At 40.5% G+C, this 23,219-nt stretch overlaps 1 protein-coding gene across 4 annotated transcripts; it reads left to right on the forward strand.

Annotated features, from left to right (window-relative positions):
* Window positions 1-147: 147 nt before the first annotated feature.
* On the forward strand, window positions 148-19,652 carry setd3 (SET domain containing 3, actin histidine methyltransferase). 4 transcript variants are annotated; one of them, XM_026354385.1, is made up of 14 exons: window positions 190-225; window positions 1,423-1,478; window positions 2,872-2,995; window positions 4,012-4,104; window positions 4,274-4,422; window positions 4,933-5,005; window positions 5,264-5,520; window positions 11,264-11,322; window positions 11,864-11,978; window positions 12,094-12,168; window positions 12,711-12,877; window positions 14,905-14,990; window positions 16,369-16,529; window positions 17,173-19,652. In XM_026354385.1, the coding sequence occupies exons 3-14, from the start codon at window positions 2,893-2,895 to the stop codon at window positions 17,662-17,664; spliced, it is 1,830 nt and encodes a 609-aa protein (XP_026210170.1). In that variant the 5' UTR covers window positions 190-225; window positions 1,423-1,478; window positions 2,872-2,892; the 3' UTR covers window positions 17,665-19,652. The 4 variants fall into 4 exon arrangements, with proteins under 4 accessions (XP_026210169.1, XP_026210170.1, XP_026210171.1 ...); XM_026354386.1 differs by lacking the exon at window positions 190-225 and adding an exon at window positions 237-950; XM_026354384.1 differs by lacking the exon at window positions 1,423-1,478 and having other exon boundaries at window positions 148-225.
* The last annotated feature ends 3,567 nt before the right edge of the window (window positions 19,653-23,219 follow it).

Here is a 23,219-nt window from a genome sequence, read left to right on the forward strand (position 1 = left end):
AGTAAGCGTCCAATCACAACGCGTGCTGGGAGAGGAAGGTTTTATTTAGCTCCAGCCAGTCCCCCCCATCGTGGGTCTGAGAGCGTGCAGTCCAACAACCAATTAAAATGCTAGATTTCGGTGTTGTTTCCATGGGCGTAGCACACGGTTACACCAATCACGTGCGACCTAGTCAAGGTTGGTTTCAGTGCAGGAACAGAGGAACTGCTGCTGTCACTTAATAAGGTATGAGTGAACAGAGGAAAATGACTATAGTTACGTTTATTAAAGTTTTAAGTCATTGTTGTTTTATAGGCACATGCGTATGTGCCGGACACGGTGTATTTTCGCTGAAAGGGTTAGCTAACCAGCCAGGCTAGTGGATAAGCGCCTTCTAAAACTCAGGCTGATCCTGTATCACTTGACAGCTTAGCAGCTAACAGCTAGCCCGCTAGCGTGTTAGTCAATGTAGCTAGTGTAGATGAATGAGCTCCGTCCGCCACCCTGCCCCGGCTGCGGTAGGATGGGCGTGAGTCCTCGGTGGTAGGAAGCCAGCTCCTGGCCTAGTAGTAGAGGCTGAAAAGAGCAGAGACTAACTACCAGCGTTACCTGACTGTCATCTTGCAGGACTCACTCTGCTTGTTAACATTTCTTCTTCAGTGGTACTTTTTAAAATAAACCCCGACACCACTGTTGTAGTGTTCAGACATGCAGCTACAAGTAAGAGCATGCCAGAGAGGAGCTGGAAGTGGATGCACAACGTTTGTTTGCTGAACTTCGATCAGAGATACCTGCAGTTTTAAGGACTAACGCTAATGTTAATTTCTGCATTGCACGTTACCGATTTTGCAGGCTTTAGAGGAGTTGGTTCTGCAGCTCATCTGTGGTTGTTTTCAAAACCGCATGTTCACCAGTGTGTTACTAGTGATTTCTTGAATTTCGCGTCATTTCCAGGAGTGATAACGCAGCCAGTAAGTGCACATTTTATAATATAGTGTTCCTAACTAAATCAAGCCTTACTACATATGTAAGTGTTTTTCTTAAGCTGCTGTTCAGCAGATATTTGGATAAAGATGGGTTACAACTGCAACAATCAATACTCCATACAAACTCAAAGCCAGATTCTTCCCCTGAGGCTGTTAGAGCTAAAAGAGAGGCAATATAAGATTTCAACTCATCATGTGGACAGAAAAGCAACTCCACATCTTTGATCATGATCTTCTGTTAACTGCTGGCGGTAGAACTGTGTTCTAAAATGCTAATTTTCACAACTTTATATGTTAATAATACATCAAGTGAGATGGCCGCGTCAGCTTTGATTGTAACACGTAGAGGGTTAAATCACAAAGATCCACTGTGGACTGGCAGCTGTGTTTGTGTACTTTTGACCAAACAAGTTCATCAGCATTAATAAAATGCCTGCAACTATGTTCTTCTTGTAAGTGATTGGATTCGGACCACAGTAAGAACTCCTGCTGAATATCACTGAGCAGCTGCATGTGAGACACACACACACACACACACACACACACACACACACACACACACACACACACACACACACTTTGGCTGTGTGGTAGTAGTGTGACGTTAGTCAGTAAGGTGCCTCAACTGCCAAAAATGGCCTCATCCACTTCCTCTGCTTTGGTAAACTGTCTGGATTGTGAAATGGTGTGTGTGTGTGTGTTTGGCTGAGTGACGCAGAGAGAGTGGGGTGAGCAGCTGGACAGGGAGGAGGCATTCATATTAGCATTAGCACATGCCTGTAGGGAATTAACTTGGTCCATGTAAAGTGGACACTGACACCTGGTCATTTTAAATCTCTCATTTTGCTGGTGTCAGACTAACACAGTACCATACTCTTTATAATGAAATGTCAGACTAAGACCAAACACGTGATCTAACACAGACTACTGTGGTAGTGATGTTCAGGAATGCAATTTCACAGTTTTCACAAAGCAAAGCCACAAGTGTGTCAACTTGTTCAAAAATGAGGTGTAGGCAAAGAAATTATTAATTGACTGAAAATACTAAAGTTACGAGTGACAATATATATTTGGTTGAAAGTAGTTGCAGTGACGGTTAACAGTGAGTTTGTAGATCAGATTACAAAGAGCAATGACATCACAAAGTTATTGTTTTTAATTGAAATCTTTAAAGCACCATAATGAAATCCCACTCAGCTAAACTGAAGCAGAAGCAGAAATCTCAGATGATTTTTAACTTCAAACCTCTGCACATAGATTGAAAAGGTTTACATTACAGTAAGGTACTACAAGAGCTGTGTAAAATGTGATTTATTTATTTATTTTTAATGAGACACCCTAACCTTAAACAATAAGTAAGTCTATTATGCTGCTAATAAAATACAATCAAAATCTATTTAAAGTCTGTCTGTGCTGGAAGAGGGATCCATCCACTAGTTTTCTTTCTGAGCCTCCATCTAATTTTTCCTGTTTAGAGGATCGATCCAAGTTGAGCCTTTAAGGATAGGGACTAGAGATTAGTGATACTAAGCTACTGTATATAGCTGGATTGACAATCACCAACATGTGACCCTGGCAGACAGAACACAAAAGGATACTTTTTATACAACATTAAGTATTTATATCCAATAAGGCAATATTTGTGAAACATTGAATATTTTTTGCAAGTCCTCTACTTTTGTATTTTGTTTTACCCCATGACTTTCTTTAAGATAATGCTGCAAGCTAGCGGTCAATTGATCTTTTTTAATGCTAATTGACAGGTGCCAATTCATACAGAGCAGGAACGCTGATGGCCAGCATAGAATGCTAAGATGTTGGTGTACTAGAATCAACTTCATGCAGAGCTTTTGCTTATGGTAAGTGAAGGGGTGAAATACTAACGCAACGTGGTTTGTCCCCTCAGCCCAGTTGTCCAGCCAGCACCATGGGAAAGAAGAGTCGAGTAAAGACTCAGAAATCAGGCTCAGGAGCCAGCGCTGTGGTTTCCCCCAAAGAGATGATGAACCTCATCTCTGAACTGCTGCAGAGTAAGTTTTTTTTTTTTATATATTTATATACTTAGTCCCCTGTCATTGTCTCCTAGAAACAACACTTTTGTCACAGTCCATTGTTAACACTGATGCCTAGATGCTAATTTACATGATTGTTGACATATGCACAGTTTGTTTTGAAGCATATAATGGACTGTTGAATAAAACAGATTTTCTCATTTAAAATTAATTTGTTCTACAAAACACACTTCTAACTCAATTTTCCATGTGAGATTTTTTTTATTGCACATACTAAAAAGGCTTCAGTGCTAAACACTAATGATTGTATGATCCGGTACAGAAGGACAAATCATTCTTACATTTCCTCCCTCTTTATAGACTGATATTATCTTCCTCATTTGTCTCACTGAGGTCAATGTGTTGGCACATCCAGTGATGACAAAATAGAGTCAACTCTTGCTGCACTGCACTGCAGTTTCTTCTGGCAAGAGGTTTTCTTCAGCCAATCAGTAATGGATCTCTTACTCCAACATGTTGTCTTGGATTGTATTTCAATGATTTTCCTGCTCTTCCGCCCACTTGGTTTAGTAGCATTTTTAAATTCTGAGTGCAGACTCAGAAGGTAGGTGGTGTAACAGTACTTGGGTAAAACCCAAATGGAAACAGGCCTCTTCTTCTGAATGCCACCCCCTGGAGAATTAGTGGTTAGCCCCACAAACAAGAAACTCATACACACGACTAGAGGAGACAGAAACAACTTCAAGTACATTTACATTTTATTTAGAAGATGGAGCATATTTGATTGGGAATTTATCTCCTGGTGCACGCCTGCACCATTACAGCGTCTTGCAGTTTCTGCACCTATGTGTCTGTTGCCGTAAGTGGAACATTATTTGCCCATATCCACAGGGACAGTCTGTGTCAACATGATTTGCTCTTGTTTTGCTCTTTATTATTTTGCTGGTTTCAGGTTTACAGGTCATGCTTCTGGTGTGTCCTGCTGTGTGGTTAAGTTACAGAGAGGTGTAAATAGTCGGCTTGTGTTTTCCCAGAATGCAGTAGTGCAGCACCCTCTGCTGGTAAAGAGTGGGAAGAGTACATCCAGATCAGAGGCTTGGTGGAGAAGATCCGTAAGAAACAGAAAGGTGAGGGCATTTGTGCACATACACAGACAAAACTTTTCACTTTTAAAGTAATACAAATTAAATTACCTGGATACCACTCAACAGTCGCCCGTTTCTATGTAGCTTGTGCATCTATGTGTTAAAACATGTAGAAATGAATGGTTGATTTCTGCTTATTGTGCATGTTCAGGTATGTCAGTAGTGTTTGAAGGCACCAGAGAGGACTACTTCCCAGAGCTGATGTCCTGGGCTCAGGAAAATGGGGCTTCATGTGATGGCTTCACCATAGCCAACTTTGGTTCAGAGGGCTTCGGTCTGCAGGCCACCAGAGACATCAAGGTGAGCTTAACCCAGTGGCAACAATTCTGTTCAGTTTTGATGTTATATCAATATCAAACTTATATAAATTAAAATGTTTTCTTTACTGTTGATAAATGCCATAAACAGTCTGCGTAACCAAAGCTACTGTAGCTTGTATCTCTTATCTCTCTGTTCTATGGGGCTTGAATAACATTTAGTTTCAGACTGTCAGGCTGTTCCTGTCATTGGCTGGACCTACGGTAGTATAAAGGTGTAACCATTTATCAGAAAATAGCCAGTAGATGCTCCTGTGTTGATAGTAGATGTTAAAATAGTGAAGAGTGTAATTGATGTACTTTCCATCCATCTCTTCTGGTAAATGTTCAAAAATGTGAATTTTCTAGCTCTGGTTGGCTTAAAACAAATAAAAGGAGAACCTGTTACAGCATAATAGTTGCGCTGTGTGTGTGTGTGTGTGTGTGTGTGTGTGTGTGTGTGTGTGTGTGTGTGTGTGTGTGTGTGTTTTTCTGTGTGTGTGTGTGTTTGAAGGCGGAGGAACTGTTCCTGTGGATTCCTAGGAAGATGCTGATGACAGTGGAATCAGCTCAGAACTCTGTCCTGGGTAAGATGATGAGATAATGACTTTAGACATTAGTAAATCGCAGTAATGAGAAACATAGTCTATATAAGAAAATGTACTTTACGTTTGGCCACTCTGTGTAAATTCTGGTTTACAAGTTACTACATGACACACTGTAAATTACCAAATCAGTGCCAGACTTTAGTGCATCAAATCCATTACACCACTGCACAGTGACACAAGGGTTTCAGTCTGTTCAAAGCAGTGTTGTTTTGTAACTGACACTATCCCCTGTCTCAGGTTCTCTGTACAGCCAGGACCGGATCCTGCAGGCCATGGGCAACGTGACGCTGGCCCTCCATCTGCTGTGTGAACGGGCTAACTCTGCTTCGTTCTGGCTGCCATACATCCGCAGCCTTCCTCAGGAATACGACACACCACTGTACTACCAGCAGGAAGAGGTGCAACTGCTGCTCGGCACACAGGCAGTGCAGGATGTTCTGAACCAATACAAAAACACTGCACGCCAGTACGCCTACTTTTACAAACTGGTACAGGTAGGCAGATACATTTAACACATGTATACACATACTGTAATGCAGTCATGTCCATAAGTTGAAAGAAAAACTGCAATACTTTTTACGGCAATTCATAGCAGTTTTATGAGCCATCACTGTGGCGTCCAGCTACACAGATGGAGTGGACAACCACGTTACCAATAGTTAATCGAGCTGAGCCAGTACCATGTGGCGATAATGCTAATAGTTGTCCTACAGTGCCATTTTTGTAATTAAAAACATTTCAAAAATGTTGGACTTGGCAGGTTGTGGAATGCTAAAAACACTTGGTGGAACATCTCCCTTCTTCTTAAGATAACTGGTAACAAGTCAGTATCATGATTTGGTATAAATGAGGATAGAGTGCAGTTCTCCACTTCGTCAAAGAAAGGGTGGGCAAAATGGCTTAGCAACTGAAGAATAATGTTTCTCACCTTCAAGTGGCAAAGAAAATGGTGAGTTGAAAATCAATACTGAATGATCTTTAGTGGGGTATTCCAGCAAGTAGGTTTCACAAAGTCTAAACTTTTACCTGAGGTTCACACACTGTTGGTTCCAGAAAGTCTGATCAGGGTTAGTTCAATCAACTTTAGGTGTGGTCACTCAGTTAAGCTTGCTCATGATGAATATAAAATAAAAACGAATCAATTGAACGACATTAAAATGTTTCACCATGCCAACAGTAAATAAGGGGCAGTGCTGCTATTCTACTTCAGTAGAGTTGGAAATATGAATGTGTGCCTTTAAAGCCTGTTTATCTTAAGGTCACATCAACAGTGAAAAAGGCCAATAAAGAACACACTGGTGCACATTCAGTATAGTATAATAAGGAAGAATTCACAATGTGTATTCAAATTTTAATTAAATTTTATATGCTGATGTAAATATCTGATGGTTAATGCACTACCATGTACAGTCTATTAATGACGAGGTGAAGGGTTTGTCAGACCACTTCTCAGACTCAGCAGGAGGGGAGGAGACAGACAGAAATTCAAAAAATCAACAGTTACCATGGCAACTGCCTCAGATTTTAAGTGACCCCTGTTTCTGGAACTGAAAAGTCTGAGTTTCAGTTTTCACTAAACCTACTTTCTGGAATACCTCCTTAGGTCCTCAGGCAGCATTAAGTACAGTCATGGTGCTATAGTGAAATCACTGCATGGACTCAGGAACACCTCTGAAAATTGTAGAGTACAGTATAAATAATATCCAGAAATTCCCTTCTCTGGGCCCAAACTCATTTAAGATGGCTAACCAAAACCCAAGGGCACCACATTGGACCGTGAGGCTTCTGGTTGGGCTCGGACAGAAATTTAGAAATCATGTTCAGGTTTGGGTAGGGTTCGGTCACATAAGCCTATCTTTTGGCTAAACAATCGTAATAGAAATAATTATTTTCAACAAAAAAATCATTCGACTTAGTTTTCATGTTGACTTTCACTTGAAGTGCCCCACAGGCTCAGGCAGCAGATAGCAGGATAGTGATCTGACAATATGCTAATGTCCCATTATTTTTGAGCCATCTCAGCTTTAATGAGCTCACCACAGTTGTCCGGTCTGAATTCAGACTCGACTTCAGTCAAAGAACCATGAATAGAAGACTCTCTTTCTGTTAGGAATATTTATTAAATGATGATTTACAGTATGCTATAATAAGTGGCATAAAGATTACTTTTTTAAACCAGTTTCACGGAATATAAAATATTTTATATGTCAACTTTAACTAATTCTCACATTCGGAGTAACCACTTATTGCTCTTTGAGCATAACACTACAGTGCAGGTCCAATAGACTCCACTAGGTGGGGGTGTTGTGTTTGAAATGGTTTAATATCAGTAAAGAATCCCAGTGCTGTTGCTGCTTTAGACACTGAGCCTTTACTGTTTCAGGGCTCTAATGCTGTGCATTGTATATGTTTTGGTGTTTTATCTACAGACTACAAATGGCCAACCAATGACTTACAGCGTTCATTTGGGAATTGATAGGATTAAATGTTTTGACGTATTTTTATACAAGCGTGCGATCATGGGTATGCGTATTAACTGTTGACTCTGAATCTGAAAAGAGTAAAGCAACTCATATGTTGGTATAGTCTTTGTGCTGATGCCTGATTAAAGAGAGGGACTCCGCACTACAAGTAAAGTGGACACTTTTCTCATTTCTCACCTATGGTCACACAGACGTGTGAGCTGGACAAAATGTCTTCACAATGAATGGATCACGCTGTAGCTAATACAACTATAGAAAGACATTTGGACGCACACACCTTTCTGCTCATGTAGCCCTTGCTCTGTCCCCATCTCCTTCCTCCCCCTCTCTCCTCCTCCTCAGATGACCGCACTGGAAAATTAGCTTGTCACATTGGCTTTGAATTGAATTGACCTAAATGTACCTTCCTCAAAAACCTCTCTGTGTCTCTATCTGTGTCTCTCTGGACTTCTCTGTGTTGTTGTTGTTGTTAGCCATCAGTCAGGTAAGATTAATCAGTACATTTATATTCATGTTTACATGTAGTCATTTGGCAGACGCTTTTAAAGCGACTTACAAGGTGCAAGGCAGGGTAAGTAGGTTTTGTCTATGGACCCCTACTGGAGGTATGCCACAGCTGGGATTCGAACCCCGGTCTCCTGCATGGAGGACAGCAATCCCGACTATCCAGCCGCAGTAAGAAGCACTTTGTTAGCCTACTGACAGAAACAAGCTTGGCTATTAGTGAGGTGATTTGGCAAGTATACCCATAAACTGTTCCTTTTACAGGTGTTACCACATCAGGTGTAACCCCATTCTGTCCAAATGAAGCACTGGAATGAGCACGGAGGTGGTCTGGAAAATTTGCAAGCTCTTTTTAAACTTGAGTCTTGGTTGAGGTGGCCACTGCAGCCTGCGGGCATGCTGTTGGTGAGCAGAGAAGTTATTCATGTGCAGAGGAATGCAACAGCAAACTATAAACGAGAGCTGTACTGAGGGGGGACAATAACCCTGATCTAACAGATACTTCAGTGACTGACACATGTGCACTGTACAACACATAAATTACTTTTAAGATGAGAGTTTTGGTGAATCAGTTAAAGTCAGTGACTACTTGCAAGATTTACCAAACCCATCCCAAGGATGGGCATCAGCATTGATCTGAATAAATGATCAAACACTGGATTTGGCTAAAACAAACTAAAATGAAGTAAAATTCTTTCATTTCTGAATGTTGAATGAGAGATACTGTTGTTGCAGAAAATCCAGCAGAGTGATATGTCTTCACTCGAGAGGTTTCCATCATGTCAGTTTCAGAATCAGTTAAATCAATAAATTAAAGCCTATAAACTTCCAGTATCTGAACCAAGAAGCTTGTGAAAAAATGTTGTCAGATTAAGTAGGAGGAAGCTGTTACTTGTATGTGTCATGCACATATTTAATGAAATTTTATACTAGGTCAATATCCGCTTGGACACAAACTGTTGTTGGATTGTTGGATATAAAAAAGTGGTCCCACTTGTCACCTTGGCGGGAGTCACTGGTAGAACTTGGGGCATGTTTGCACTCTCACCCGCACACATCACAAGCATAAGTCACCATTGTGGTGGCTACTGTGATCTCTTTCCCCCTTTTCACCTGTCTGATTCCGAAGCTGGCAAAATGTATGCATACTGGACCATATTATAACAAATACACTTCACTAATTAAGATAAAAACACATACTCCACTTGAAAAATGAATAGTTTTCACCATAAAAGGCATCCAGTGTGGTTTAGACTATAGATTTTGAAACTGTTTTGTAGAAATGGTTAAATGGCAGCCTAGGTAGCAGTTGTTTACACCTTGATATGCTCGAAAGACAGACCAAACTCACCATCCTCAGCCCACCACCATATCTCTGTTCTCAATCCAGCTGGCTGTTGTGCAAAACTATAAAACGGTGTTTCCTAAAAATCATATTTACTTCAGTAGGCAAGTTTTTCATTCCGAGTATATACAAGAGGTGGGATGTAGGAAACAAGAAGGCACTTTGATAATCTGGACCTCCACATCTGTAACCCCCACCTCTCACCTCTCTCCTCCTCCTCTTCCTCCTGTGGTTGGAGAGAATCAAGTAGAGCAAAGATAATTGTTTCTGGTTCTCGTGCGTGTGTGTGTGAGAGAGACGAGCGTGATCTTCCACACTCACCTGTAGGGATGAATCAGTGTCACTCCTGAACTCTATATTAACACACACACGTTTGTAGATCTATTTTTGTGAGGACATAGTTCATTCCCTAACCTTAACTATCACAATGAAAAGACTAAACGCCAACCCTGAACTCAGCCTAAACGTACCTCTAACTGCAGCTTGTGCCTTTCATGCGTGACATATATTCAAGTCACAGCATTAAATCTGGATACCCAGCTGGTAGTTCAAGTTAAAAACAATCTGGTTCAGTCTGGAAAAGTATAATTACGGTCAGATTCTTGAGGCTTGTTGCTGGCTTTACATTACTGCATAAAGTTATACATAATAATCCTAAATAAAAATGTAAATGATAATATCTTTATATGACAATGTCATTCTCTGTAGAACCCTCAAAGAGCTCTTTGGTTTGACAAAATGAAGATCAGCCACCTAGAGAGAGGCGTGGGTGACATAACTCAGGTTTTACCTGGGAGATGTTCCCACTATCTGAAGTGGGAGAGTGTTTTACTGGCACAGATTTTCTTTTTTTTTTTCTTTTAATTTAAATTAACTTCCAGAACAGGAAGTAAAGTGGGCATTCTAGATTTTTTGATGTACAAAAAAATGTACTGCACTGTCAATAATGTCACTGCACTGACTTTTAAAGAAAATCATGTGGACAGTTAAGAAACACTTGGTGGAATCTTGAATCTTGTTCTACCATGCATCTTTTTGCTGAAATTGTGTACTGACTGGAAAAGCTCAATTCATTTGTTAATAGCATCTTACCTGGATTTAGATGCTGAGGATTTGCAGTAGATATGGTTTTCCTGTTGTGCTGCCCGCCCCTTCCTGGAATATGTGAGGTTAACTGTGTCTGTTGTTGCAGAGTTTGGGGAATCCCTCTCAAAGTTAAATGTTTCTCCTCAGACACTGTAGGGATCAGAATATTTAAAAGCTAAACATTGCTGGTACTCCAGGATAATGACCAATCAGGACAGCTTGGCCCCCATGTGGTGTTACAGAAATGCACTATACTCCACTAATGAGGGAGGCCTCTACTTTGCTGAATTGTATTTTGTGAAGGTTGTCAGTATAGATGATTTTGTTGGAAGAAACACGACTGAGTATATCAAGGGTTTTGTAAATTCAGATTCTCTCTCGCTCTGTGTCTCCTGCTGAAGCTCAAGACTCTTTGTAAATGGCTGTGGTAGGCGACGGCTGCGACTTTAAATGGAGAAACGGTGGCATCAGCGGTCACGCAGACACACACACACACCCTGTTTCAGGGCCAAATTGATGAGGCAGATTTATGACGGCTGCTGGCCACAACAAATTAAGTTGACAGTGATGTATGATTTTGGGGGGCGGGCAGGGCAGTGTCACACTGCTCTAATGGACCACACACACACACACACACACACACACACACACACATACACGCCCGCCCCAGCGGTGGCCCTCTCTCCCAGTCCTTCTTGTTAGGCGTTCCTGTCAGGCGGGCTTCCTCCAGCATACCTGCATAATGAAATTCTTCATACTGATTTGTGTGTGTTTTTTTTCTCCTCCTTTCTTCCTTTTTCTCCTCATTCATTCCCCCAGACTCATCCTGCTGCCAGTAAACTGCCCCTGAAGGACAGCTTCACATTTGATGACTACAGGTCAGTATGCATATCTTTATATGTTTACGTGGACACATTTTATTTTATGACAACTACTATATACCAACTCAGGGTTAAAATTCTGGTCTTTGTTGTTAGGGTTAAAGGTAATGGCCTAATTCTTACCCAAACTATGTGTTGTAAACATCCATCACTTCTGCAAGTCAGAGACAAGAACAACTTAAAGGTTTTATGTACTTTTAGAATGTCAATGAGAAGTAAACTTTACCCCACATTTACACCCACTGGCCACTTTATGAGGTACACCTCTACAATCTAATGCTATTCAATAGAGCAACTCTGCCATGATTTCTACATTTATACAAGTTATAGTTTCCCAGTTTTTACTTGAACCTGTCAGAAAGGGAATCATTTTACTGTATGTTCAATATTGAGGTCATACTGGGCAATCATACGGTTTTTCTTTTTTCTTCTTAATGTAAATAAAGTGATACCTAATAAAGTGGTCAGTGAGTGTAGTTGGATGTTGTTGTTGTATGTTAAGGTGCAGTTAAGGCTCAGTAAGTGGTTTGTCTGACAGGTGGTCAGTGTCATCAGTGATGACACGTCAGAACCAGATCCCCACTGAGGACGGCAGCAGAGTGACTCTGGCCCTCATTCCCCTCTGGGACATGTGTAACCACACCAATGGATTGGTAAAATCTTGATCTCACATTCTGAATGCCAGAAACCTATTCTCCTAAACATTAGCATGTTTCTTGAGCACTGGTATAAGGTGAATTTAATGAAAAGCGTTGTGTGTATCTTCAGATCACCACTGGCTATAACCTGGAGGATGATCGGTGTGAATGTGTAGCACTGCAGGACTACAAGGAGAATGAACAGGTCAAGAGAGGTTCACTCTCCTTACACACACACACACACACACACACATACATGTATTATCAGTGCTACTGATGTGAACAGCTAAGTAAAAAAGAGCGGATAAAAGCATGGGGGAGAAAGAGAGGCACACATGCAGTCCTTCTTCGCCTCGCTGACTTTACAGAAGAAATGTTTGGAGAAGATTCAAAGGGACAGTGAGCTGATCTGTTTTCAGTGTTGGGCCTGTGGATGAGTCTCCTCTCCTCTGTGCTTATTTCTCCTCTCAAAGGACACACTACAAACTTTAAAGTGACTTTTGGTAATCTTAAATGCTCCATTACTTTTTTCCCTTATTTGTTTTCTTACAGTGTATGTTTTTTTTACTGTGTCTGTAGTTTGCCATAAATATAAATTTTCAAACTCTTAGCCCAGCTGATTTCATTAAATTAGTGCTGGAGTCACAATTAAGCTCTGTGTAACCCCGTAAATTACAAATACTGGTGTAAATAATGGAAGAATAGATTGTTTTACTGATATTTACAATTCATCTGTCCTTCCTGCAGATCTACATCTTCTATGGCACGCGGTCCAATGCCGAGTTCGTCATTCACAACGGCTTCTTCTTCCAGGACAACAGCCACGACCGAGTAAAGATTAAGCTGGGCGTCAGTAAGAGCGAACGCCTGTACGCCATGAAGGCCGAAGTGCTCGCACGAGCTGGCATCCCAGCGTATGTCCATTGACACTTTGTCACACTACTTTATTTTAAGCATGTGCCTCTTCTTTCCCTTTATTACGCTGATACTGGGTATATTAGAAATGATCAGTGTCACCTAAAATAATTGCAGATCTCTCTGTAATTTTTCTCTACTACTGTTACTTAACCAGTATAAATGGGATTTTGCACTACAACTGTGTGCTGTATTGTAAAAATACTTGACTGGGACATCCCTACATATCAAACAGACACAATATCTACTTTTATAAGTGACAGAATCTGCAGCCTGAAGCATTTTACTCTTAGTCTTTAATATGGGTCTAACTCCATGTAACCTTCATATAGCCTCGATGCACTTTGTCTTCCAATGATAGCTATTTCAACCAATTAGGCACCACTTTGACGTAATTAAAACATAGCATAAATGTTTCAGCAGGTTTTTTCTTTTTCTTTTTTTTTGGTACTCCCTCCCCACCAACTATCAATTTACCATCCACCCCACCACTTTCATCACCAAGAAGCTTAATCATTTTATCATTAGCCTCTTAATTTTATGCAGCATTCTCTGCTCGGCATTTTTAATCAGGCGCTTTTTAATCTCTTATTGATGACAGTCTAAATCTCAACAGTGGAAATTAAATGAAACAATCCCCGTTGTTGCCGGGGTGCTCTATTAAACTGACAGATATGCTCGTAGATCATTTTCAAAGGAAACAGCTTTGCGTTCAGTGGCTGCTATCATTTCACTTCCTCCTCCTTTTCTTTTACCGCATTTCTTCCTGATAAGTGGAAATAAGTGAGCACTTTTCACTGTTCATTTACAAATGTGTAATTGGGACTTTTTCTTCTAGTTCATCTCCCAGCAGCCTTTAAAGAGTTAACTTCTGTGAGCTGGTTGCTCTGCCGCTGAAGGAACGGACAGAGGGATCATTTAATAGGTTGAGCGTGAAGGCGCCTGTAACGCATTTGTGTGGTGTAATAATCTCGACCCGTCGCCACATCGATCACTTAGCTCAAGCAAGAGGAAAATATTGTCCTCTCTAAAATTAGCTCAGTGTGTAATCTTATGATGTGGAGCAGATTTTTGAGCAGAGTCCTGATGGCACTTGTTTCATAGTTTTTTCCATTGTGCCACTGGATTTCACAATGCTGAGCAACACTTCAAACTGTAACACGAAGATGTACACCGTGTTGAGAGAGATACCAAGACCAAAATTAAATCTGACCTGCGCGCAGAGGCGATTTCTTTGCTTGTACAATGCATTTGGTACTTTGTGTTATAGAATCAGGCTTATTTGTGTGTATGAAATGAATTTCACATTATTATTTGTGTTGTTAAAACTTCATCATTTCATCCCTGTTTCCCAAAGTTGTCAAAAAGCAACATCAATAACAGCCATTACAAAACACAGAATTACAAAATAAAACAATAAAAAGCGGTAATTAATTTTAGGCATTGTATTTAACTATACAATTTTTATTTTTTTGCGTTTACTTTTGTCTTCCATCAAACAAATGATCTAACCTAAGATTTATCTTTTTTGTTGCCTTGGTCCCAAATGGAGTGTGCACAGAAATATGACTGTGCTGATTTCTTTAAGAGTTTGAGCTAATACAAAAATATGTTTTTATATGTCAAGGTAGCTCTAAACCACACCTCCTTTTTTGTTTCATTGATTGGACTCCAGGTTTGTGACACCTGATGGCAGTTGGCATTTAGTGACATTAGAAGCCTAGTGTTTCACTTACTTTTTACACCACCTCTCTGTATGTTGAATTGATGCCTTTAAGAAAGATGTTAAAGATCATGACTGTATGTGTTTTGTCAGCTTATTAATATTGCAATTATTGGTATTTGGTGATAATTGGATCACATTTCATGACCAGTTTATGCAAAAAAAAAAAAAAAAAACTGAAAATTGCAAATGGTTTGTTTTTCTTGCCAATGTATGTAAACATACATATTCAAGTATTTTTCTTCTTGTTTTTTTGAATGGTCTAATAACTACATGCTGCTCTGTATGCTGTTGTGTTTTTAGGTCCTGTGTCTTTGCTCTGCACTGTAATGAACCCCCCATTTCAGCCCAGCTCCTTGCCTTCCTCAGAGTCTTCTGCATGACAGAGGGTAAGTCACTGACACATACAGCAACACACACACACACACACATACACACTGTATATTACCAGCCACAGGACACACTGTGGAGCCTCTAAGCCACAAACCTTGTAGTACACACTCCACTGAGACTTTCATCAAGTGACTGCTTGCTTCCTCCGTACAACCGTCTGAAAGAAAGAAACAGAGTAGAAGGAGAAGGGAAGAGCAAGACCTGTCCATTCCTGAGCTACTTAATTGATTAAGGCAGGCCACCAGATGTGTGGAAGAAGCAATCCACTGGGGGGTTCTACAATATTCATTGGCATGTATGGCGAATGGCACCAGCGTCATAAATCCCCAACCACACAAGGCCACATCCTCCTCTGTCACAGGATTCATCTTCATAACCCTGCATGATATATTATTCTCTTTTTTTTTTTTTTTTGTGCCATGTTAATTTTTCAAACGACCCCAATGTTGGCGAGTGTGTGTGTGTGTGTTTGTAGGGTATCATTTCTTGTACATGCGTGTATGTGTGTCAGCGTTTCTTAACAGATGTGACATGATGAAATAGAGTGCTCACACAAGGGTTGCTGCACTTCTCCTCTTTCATCTTCTCATGTAACCAGGCTGTGTTAGAGTCCTCAGATCAGAGGAGGTGGATAAAGACTGTCTGAAATGTCTGTGACCTTTTTTACACATTATGGCAGAAGTTTAAATGTTGATCTGTAGAAATATCATGTTCATGATTCAGTCAGACAGTGGTGGTTGGTTAGCAGCACAGAGAGATCTAAAGTAGCTTTTTAAAACTGAGATGATGAGATCGCCAACACCCAAAACAACCACAGGATAAACACTTAAAACTACAGCGCTTACCACATAACATCCTGCCCCAGTACCATGGCAATAAAATATTGCCTTACCATAATGGTACAGTTAAATACCATGTATTCTATCATGGTAGTGCCCATATCCAAGTTTTTTTTTTTCTTTTTTTTTAAATTGAGGGTAGTGTTACATTTGAGTTTGCGCTGGACGAGATGGCGTGTACCAGTGCATCTTGCATCCTGCTGTTGTCAGTGGTGGTGTTTTTTCTGCAGTTGGGTTTGTTTAGGTTGACTGCCTTTTAGATTATTTTGGGTCTATTTTAGGCATTTCCAAGGGTTCGTTTGTTATTAAGTAAATCAATACAGAACATTTAACCCATAAAGACCTCTGAAACAAGCGTGAGGGTGAAATTTTTTGTGTCTTTTTTTAATAGCAAGATGAAACTAACTGACTGTCTGTTGGATTACGTACCTTATGAAATTAACATTGCCTTCCATGGTACCACTTCTCAACAATGAATCTCTTGCAGTTGGGCTTTGATTTTTATTGAAGAGATGCTAATTTGTCTTGATTTCAGAGGAACTGAAGGACTACCTGCTTGGAGATCATGCCATTAATAAGATCTTCACCCTGGGCAACAGTGAGTTCCCTGTCAGCTGGGAGAACGAGATCAAGTTGTGGACTTTCCTAGAGACCCGAGCCGCTCTCCTGCTTAAGACGTACAAGACCACCTCAGAGGTTTGTCAGCAGGAATTTAAGTAATTTTGAAAACAGTGATTTAAGATTTCTAATTGCAAATCTATTGTAACTCTTAAGGGTCTTTTTTAAGTGTGAAAGGAACAAGTTTCTATTAAGTGTATTAAGTTTTTAGTAAAAATTGAAAAATAAAAGCTGTTCTTAGAGGGCACAAAGGGCAAAACGAGAGGCAGTTGAATCAGGAGTCTCTCTGACCAGTTAGCCAATCATCAACAAGGAGCCATTTTGGGTGGGCACATCCACAAACAGTTAAAATTTTTGATAGTCACACTTTCGGCCCACCGACCAACAACTCATTGTGGAGATTTACCCATGTACATGTGGGGGTGTTCATCTTTCTGTAAGGAGTACACAGCAGCCTTTCGGAATAGTGGTGGTACTAAATGTTAAATTTGGAAGCTGGTTAGTGTAGTGGTAACATTGCCACCCTCCATGTGGGAGACTGGGGTTCAAATCCCAGCTGTGTCCTACCTCCAGTAGGAGTCCTTAGGCAAACCTGCTTATGCTTACCCTACCTACCCTTGTAAGTCGCTTTGGATAAAAGCATCTGCCAAATGACTAAATGTAAATGTTAAATTTGTACCATGTCTTTTTTGTCTTCTGATAACCTTCTGGTCTCTTGCAGGAAGACCGCTCCATGCTGGAAAAACCTGATTTATCTCTGCACTCTCGCGTGGCCATTCAGCTCCGCCTGGCCGAGAAGCAGATCCTAGAGAAGGCTTGGGCCAGTGGACGGGCCAAACGTCTAAACTTCCAAAAAAAGCAGGAGGAAGGTGCCCCGTTGCCGCGCTATGAGGAAAGCGATATCGCTCTGCTCGAGAATACCAATGCGGATGCTAAGCTTCCAATCATCCTGCGCAAGTTGGAGGAAGTGGAGGACGGCCAGGGGATCCAGATGGATGAGCACACTCACCTTCTGAATGGAGAGAAGGTGGTCTACGGGATGGATATGGAGGCTAATGGAGAGCCAGTGCACAATGAGACTCAAGAGAAGGTCAGCAAAGATATTCAGTCACCTTCAGACTCAATTGGAAGTTTAAACCAGAAGAGCCAAAGAGAAGTGTCTGACATAAGTGATGGTCGAACTGAAGAGAATCCCAAAGAGAACAGTGAATAAATCTATTCTACTTACTGCCACAGCCCATGCTATTTATTTATTTTTGTGTCTCTCAAATGACTCAGAAGTATAGAAGCTGGAAAAACTTAATAAATAGAAAGTTGCAGATGTTTTTGGACTGTATGTTCATCCAGCACAAATTTTCATAGTTGTCTGCTGCTGAACTCACTTAAAACGCAGCCAGTGTGTCCCTCAGCCTTCTGTGCAGAATACGTTTGAATTGAAATTAGCATTGATTTAAGTTTGAAATGTAAGTTCATATTGAAGCAGTCCTCCAGCTTACAAAGAAAGCAGACGGTTGGGTAGACTAGAACTGATCCCTGCAGATACACTAGGTAGGTGAAAAGAAAAAAAAAATGGAGTTAGGTGAATGTTATTTCCACCCGGCTAAATCTCTGTAATCTGGTGAATTGGTTTATTACTGCAGTCTGTCTTTGTATGTGTCCAGAATGTTTTGAGTTGACAATCGTATTCCCTTGAGCATTTAGGGGTGTGCTGCTAAGTCCATGACTGCCCTCTGTTCCCTTTTTTTTTTCTGTCAGCATAGCCGAAGGAAATGTGAAATGCTTTCGCAACAAAAGATTTGAGTTTTTACCATCAAACTGTGCACTTTCAGTCAGTGCACAGGGGCAGCCCTCATTAAGATACAATAGATTTTGTTTTACTTTGTTCTTTAAAAGCATTCTTATGAATGTAGTCAGTTTCTGTTGCTCAGAGTATCTGTGGATGTCAAAGGGAGTAATGAGTGACCGAGTGATCACTTGTTGAAAGCCATATAAAGCACTGAGGACTCAGTGAGACACATGGGAGGGGGGTGTCTTTGGGACAGAGAAAGACTCAGAGAAGATGTTTGTCTGACTTTTGGAAGCTTTTTATTTGAATGAAGCAATTTTAGGATGTTTTCACGACACTTTGTGTATGAAAAACAATGAAGCACTATCTGTTGCTGAATTTACTTAGCAGGAGCTGTAACGATGTCACCAGTGGCTCTGACTCTGTGTAGTGGAGGGGGAATTCTGCCTATAATTTATACAGTTTATGGCTGATATTGTTTGAGAAAGTAGTCTCAGCTTAGGATCCACAGCTTGCTTGTTTTCTGATCTTTCAGCCACATTTCACAGTCTTCATCAGAACATGTAGCTGGTTTTGAAATAGATTCAGTTTTTGTTTTACGTCATTGAACACATTGAGTAGTGCAGTGGTTCATTCCTAAGAAGAACACATTTTAGAGGGCACTGAATCTAACTACAAAGCAAGCATTAGGATGTTTTCCAAGTTATCCAGTAGATGTGACCTCTGGTTCATTTTCCCCTTTGGTGTGGTTTATTAGCAGGTCTCAGCACAGCAAGCTGACTCAGGTTTGGATGAGGTTCCTTATTCATATGGTGTCAGTACAGGTCCAAACAAACTTAATTTTACATTTTTTGGTATATTGCTGAGATTATCACCACAGTATGGACAAATGGCAAATGTGTGTTGTTCCATGTCGCATAGAATTTTTTCCCTCACAGGAATACTCACCAGCACAGAATGGGATCTTTTTCCTGAGCTTACTTTCCTGAACTTACTTGTTGCCGCCCCAGATCAATTTTAGCCATGAGCAGATAAGACTAGTCACACATGACTTGTAGTGGTGCATTTTGGATCGCTTGGAATTTTTTTTACATGTGAAAGGAAACCCAACCAAAGGGAGAATGGACAAAGTTTACAAACTGGTCTACTGATTTGAATCAAAGCATCAAACTATAGATTTCAAAATGCCATCTGTGAAACTAACTGCTTTGACATATTTAGACAAATTCGTACACAGAATACAGAAGTGAAATACTTCACCATACCCTCAAAAGCCTAATTCTTGTACAGCCCTAGTTTTATAGAGGTGTTGTTACAGAGTGTCGGGGGGTAGTTCTGTTTGGTTGCTCAACGGTTACTGTGAGTTGATGGAGATAACATTGGTTTTGGCTGTCTAAATAAACTACTGCCCAGAGTAATGGTGTGTCTCAGTTATGCGTTTTCAATCATTTTTAAATAACTGTGGAGCTCTGTGGTACAGAGGAACAAGCTAAACAAGGTTCATGATTCACATATGGTAAGTAAACCCAAATCACTCTTGGTTTTACTTTCTTTGAGGGATTTGTTAACAATAAGAAATAATTTGACTAGTCTTTTGCATTAAATATTCTTCATCATTAATCTGAAAACTGAGCAAACTTAAGTTGAAGACTGATGAGATATGGTTGCAAACCTCAGGAAATGTTTGTATGTGTACCCTTAAGTTTGTTTTGGGGAACTAATGATCCATTAGAATTAAGATGTTAGACTAAGGTTCACGTAAAGGTGAGGTCCAGGTGACTATGCATGTGAAAATGACAACCATCGTAGCCAAGCCTTGTAGAGTTGCATATGGCTGTGATAATCAGGCAGGCTGCCATGAAGCAGGTGGGTAAATGTTGAGACTGTCAGAAACCCTTCTGCCCATCTTCATTACTAGAAACAGTCGTAGGCAGTCCATAAAGCTGGTTTCTGCTCTGGAGTCAAATCTCACCTACACCATATAATTGTAACCCATTTACTTTGTTCAAAGGATTAAAGATTTAGCTTATCTAAAGAAAAAGTTCAACATTAAGGTAAATTACATGTATTTGTGGTATTACAAATACAATCTGTGTCCGCTAATGAGCTGGGATCAGAATTAGCCTAGCTTAGCATAAAAACTAGTTGTTCTGCATAAAGTTCAAACTAATTCATTAATTGACTTATTGTCCCAGCTCTCATCTCTCCACAAGCAGTAAAGCAGCTACTAAGTATATGTACTATAAGTAAAGCATCATCCTTTCATTCTCCAATCTGGAGAAAATGATACAAGCATTTCAACTGTTCATGTTCTCCCCTACTTTCCACAACTAGTTGGTGGCTAAGCTATGTAACACCACATGGTTTGATTCTGTTTTAACCTCTTACTGTAACTGGATGTAGTTCACCTTACAAAAACAATCACATGTGACAGAGAGGGAATCTTGACTTTGACTTGGACATTCATGTTATTAGCCAACAGATACTTGGTGGTGGCGTGAATCATTTTCTCTGTTCTCTCACAAAGTGGTTTCCATTGATGGATGCTGTATGTTCACAGTTTTACAGGTCTTAAAAAAGCAGTCAGTGTCCATATGAACATTAAAAAAAACATTTTACTTCTGGTACCCAGCAGGCCTTTGAGAGATCCCTCCAACAGATGCATGTAAGTCATGGGGGCCCAAGAGTAATATAGATAGGGATTCAGTTAGATTACAGGAGAATCCACGTTTTAATATTTGATTGAAATTGATTATATTAACCTAAGATACGCATTTGAAAACGGTTTTGCAAAAAATGAGGACTGTGGATGTTTGATGTTAGTAAATGTCTTCACAGCACATTTTAACAGGAGTAATAACGGCAGTAAACCATCTTTCAGTGTAAGAATGGACCCCTGACTGTTTTAAGACACACTTGAGAAACTGTGAATCTGTCCTTCAGCAGCAGGTTGTGTTTGTGACCACTCTGTGCCACAGATGCAAGTCTGATACGTCACTTGTCCGTCTGTATTTCTGTATTTTAAATGCAATCCTGTACTTTGTTTGCTGCTTTCTAAATGCCTTTGTACCTGTGTGTGTGTGTGTGTGTGTGTGTGTGTGTGTGTGTGTGTGTGTGAGAGAGAAAGAGAGAGGGAGCACCTAGCTTTACTCACAGCACTGAGTGGGTATGCTGCTGTCCAACAGCTCACCATCGCACTGTAAAGAAATCGACCTGGAGTGTGCAGTAAACACAAGAGTTGAATGGAAACGTGTCCTGAAAAGTCAGAGATTAAACTCAACATCTCTTTTCGCAACCCATGTGTGTCGTGTTGTTGTTAAACCTTCTATCTTTAGCCCGAGCCATCCTTCTCTCTAGATGCACCAGGTCACCATCTTTCTATTATTCTCTCCTTCTCTGCTTGTTGGGGGGGAAAAGGTTTATTTCATGTATTTTTTCCCCTTTCTTTGCCCCCTGGCCCTATTACGAATTTATAAAAGAAACATTATCTTGAATCATTTAATTCGGGGCAATTAAATTTTGAAATGTCCTATTCATAATTCATGGGTGTCTAAGATAAAATCCCTTTCATCCTTGAATATATTATTATAATGGGCACTGGGGTGGGCAGCAGAGAGCAAAGCATGTCCAGTATTGTTAGTACTCGCCGTGTCAGTGCTGGGAGCAGGCCAGGGACCAGCACTCCCAACTAATCCTGCCCTATGAATTATAAACTGCCATCCATATTAATATACAATCCACCTCACTGTGGGACGGCACCATTGTTATGCAAGTGTTTACTGGTGTCATGCTGGTGATGGGGAGGGGGTCAGGTAAAGTCAAGCCAATTCAGTTTTATATGTGTAGCACCAAATCAGAACAGAAGTCATCTCAAGGCACTTTACAGTGTCTAAGGTTTAAGACCTTACAAAATATAACTGTATACAGAATTATATAGAAAACCCAACAGTCCCACTGGAGCATGGTGGACGGCCATCTGCCTCGACCGGTTGACGTGAATGGAAAGAGGATAGAGGAAAGAACAGCAGGCAACAAAAGACAACTGCTCAGTAGTTCATGGTCACTGTTGTCTGATTCTCTTCGTGCATCATACATATGATTGATTCACACATATTCCAGTATATTGACAGCTCTCTCATAAAGTTTGGCATTAGGTAGTGAACCATGACCCGTCGTTGCTTACAAAGATTACGTGTGTAGCTGCATCAAACTCTAAGTTTGCTCATATTTGGACATTTCTCATGGCCACAGGAAACAAACACAATATAGTGTAGCTTATAGCATTTCAATCTAGAGATTTTAAATGTGCACTGTAATTAGATACAACAGAAACATGAATAAACGTGTCTTTGTTAAATTATTACAGAGTTACATTGTACTGTAGCTTTTGCTTTTTATATCTTGCCTTCTTTCCTCCTTCTCTTTTCCTTCTCGACCTGCCCCCAGACATGTCAGGTTTTTTTTACATGTTGAACTGGTGTCTCTCTCTCTCTCTCTCTTTTTTAAAGAGAATGTCACAAAACCACTCCGAAGGACAGTTTTAGCAGCAGGTGAATCAGACACATGTCCGTGTGAACACGCAGAGCTTTAGTTGGAATCAGGTCCATCTGTGCACCCGACAAGACACCTGCAGTAAATAAACCTCTAACTGTAACCACAGGCACTGTACTGTAGTAAGTGTGTCTAATGTTTTCGCATCGCTGTGGTTTCGCTCTCAGCGCCAGGCTGTCCACAAATAGGAAGTGTTAGCACGAAGGTTAACAGATGATGCTATGTATATGTTACAGAATGGCCTGTGTGGTTAAAACCTCAGCTGATGACCAGCTCTACTCAACACTCACTACAGCTGCATATAGCTCTTGTATCTCTTAACGTTTTAATGTAAGTGCTACAGTTGGCTTTGGTCATTTTTAACTTTTCAGTTAACAGTTGTCTGGCCTTTTCTTAGATGCCCATGTTTTGTAGCCTCACCAGTGTTCTCA

Source organism: Anabas testudineus, chromosome 12 (genome assembly GCF_900324465.2).
Source record: "Anabas testudineus chromosome 12, fAnaTes1.2, whole genome shotgun sequence".
Lineage (NCBI taxonomy): Eukaryota > Metazoa > Chordata > Actinopteri > Anabantiformes > Anabantidae > Anabas > Anabas testudineus.

Coding starts and splice junctions, on each gene's coding strand:
- setd3 (XM_026354382.1), top strand. CDS start 795: ATGTTAATTTCTGCATTGCACGTTACCGATTTTGCAGGCTTTAGAGGA. Junction 5,521..11,263: donor ACTTTTACAAACTGGTACAG/GTAGGCAGATAC, acceptor TCATTCCCCCAG/ACTCATCCTGCTGCCAGTAA. Junction 12,169..12,710: donor ACTACAAGGAGAATGAACAG/GTCAAGAGAGGT, acceptor TCCTTCCTGCAG/ATCTACATCTTCTATGGCAC.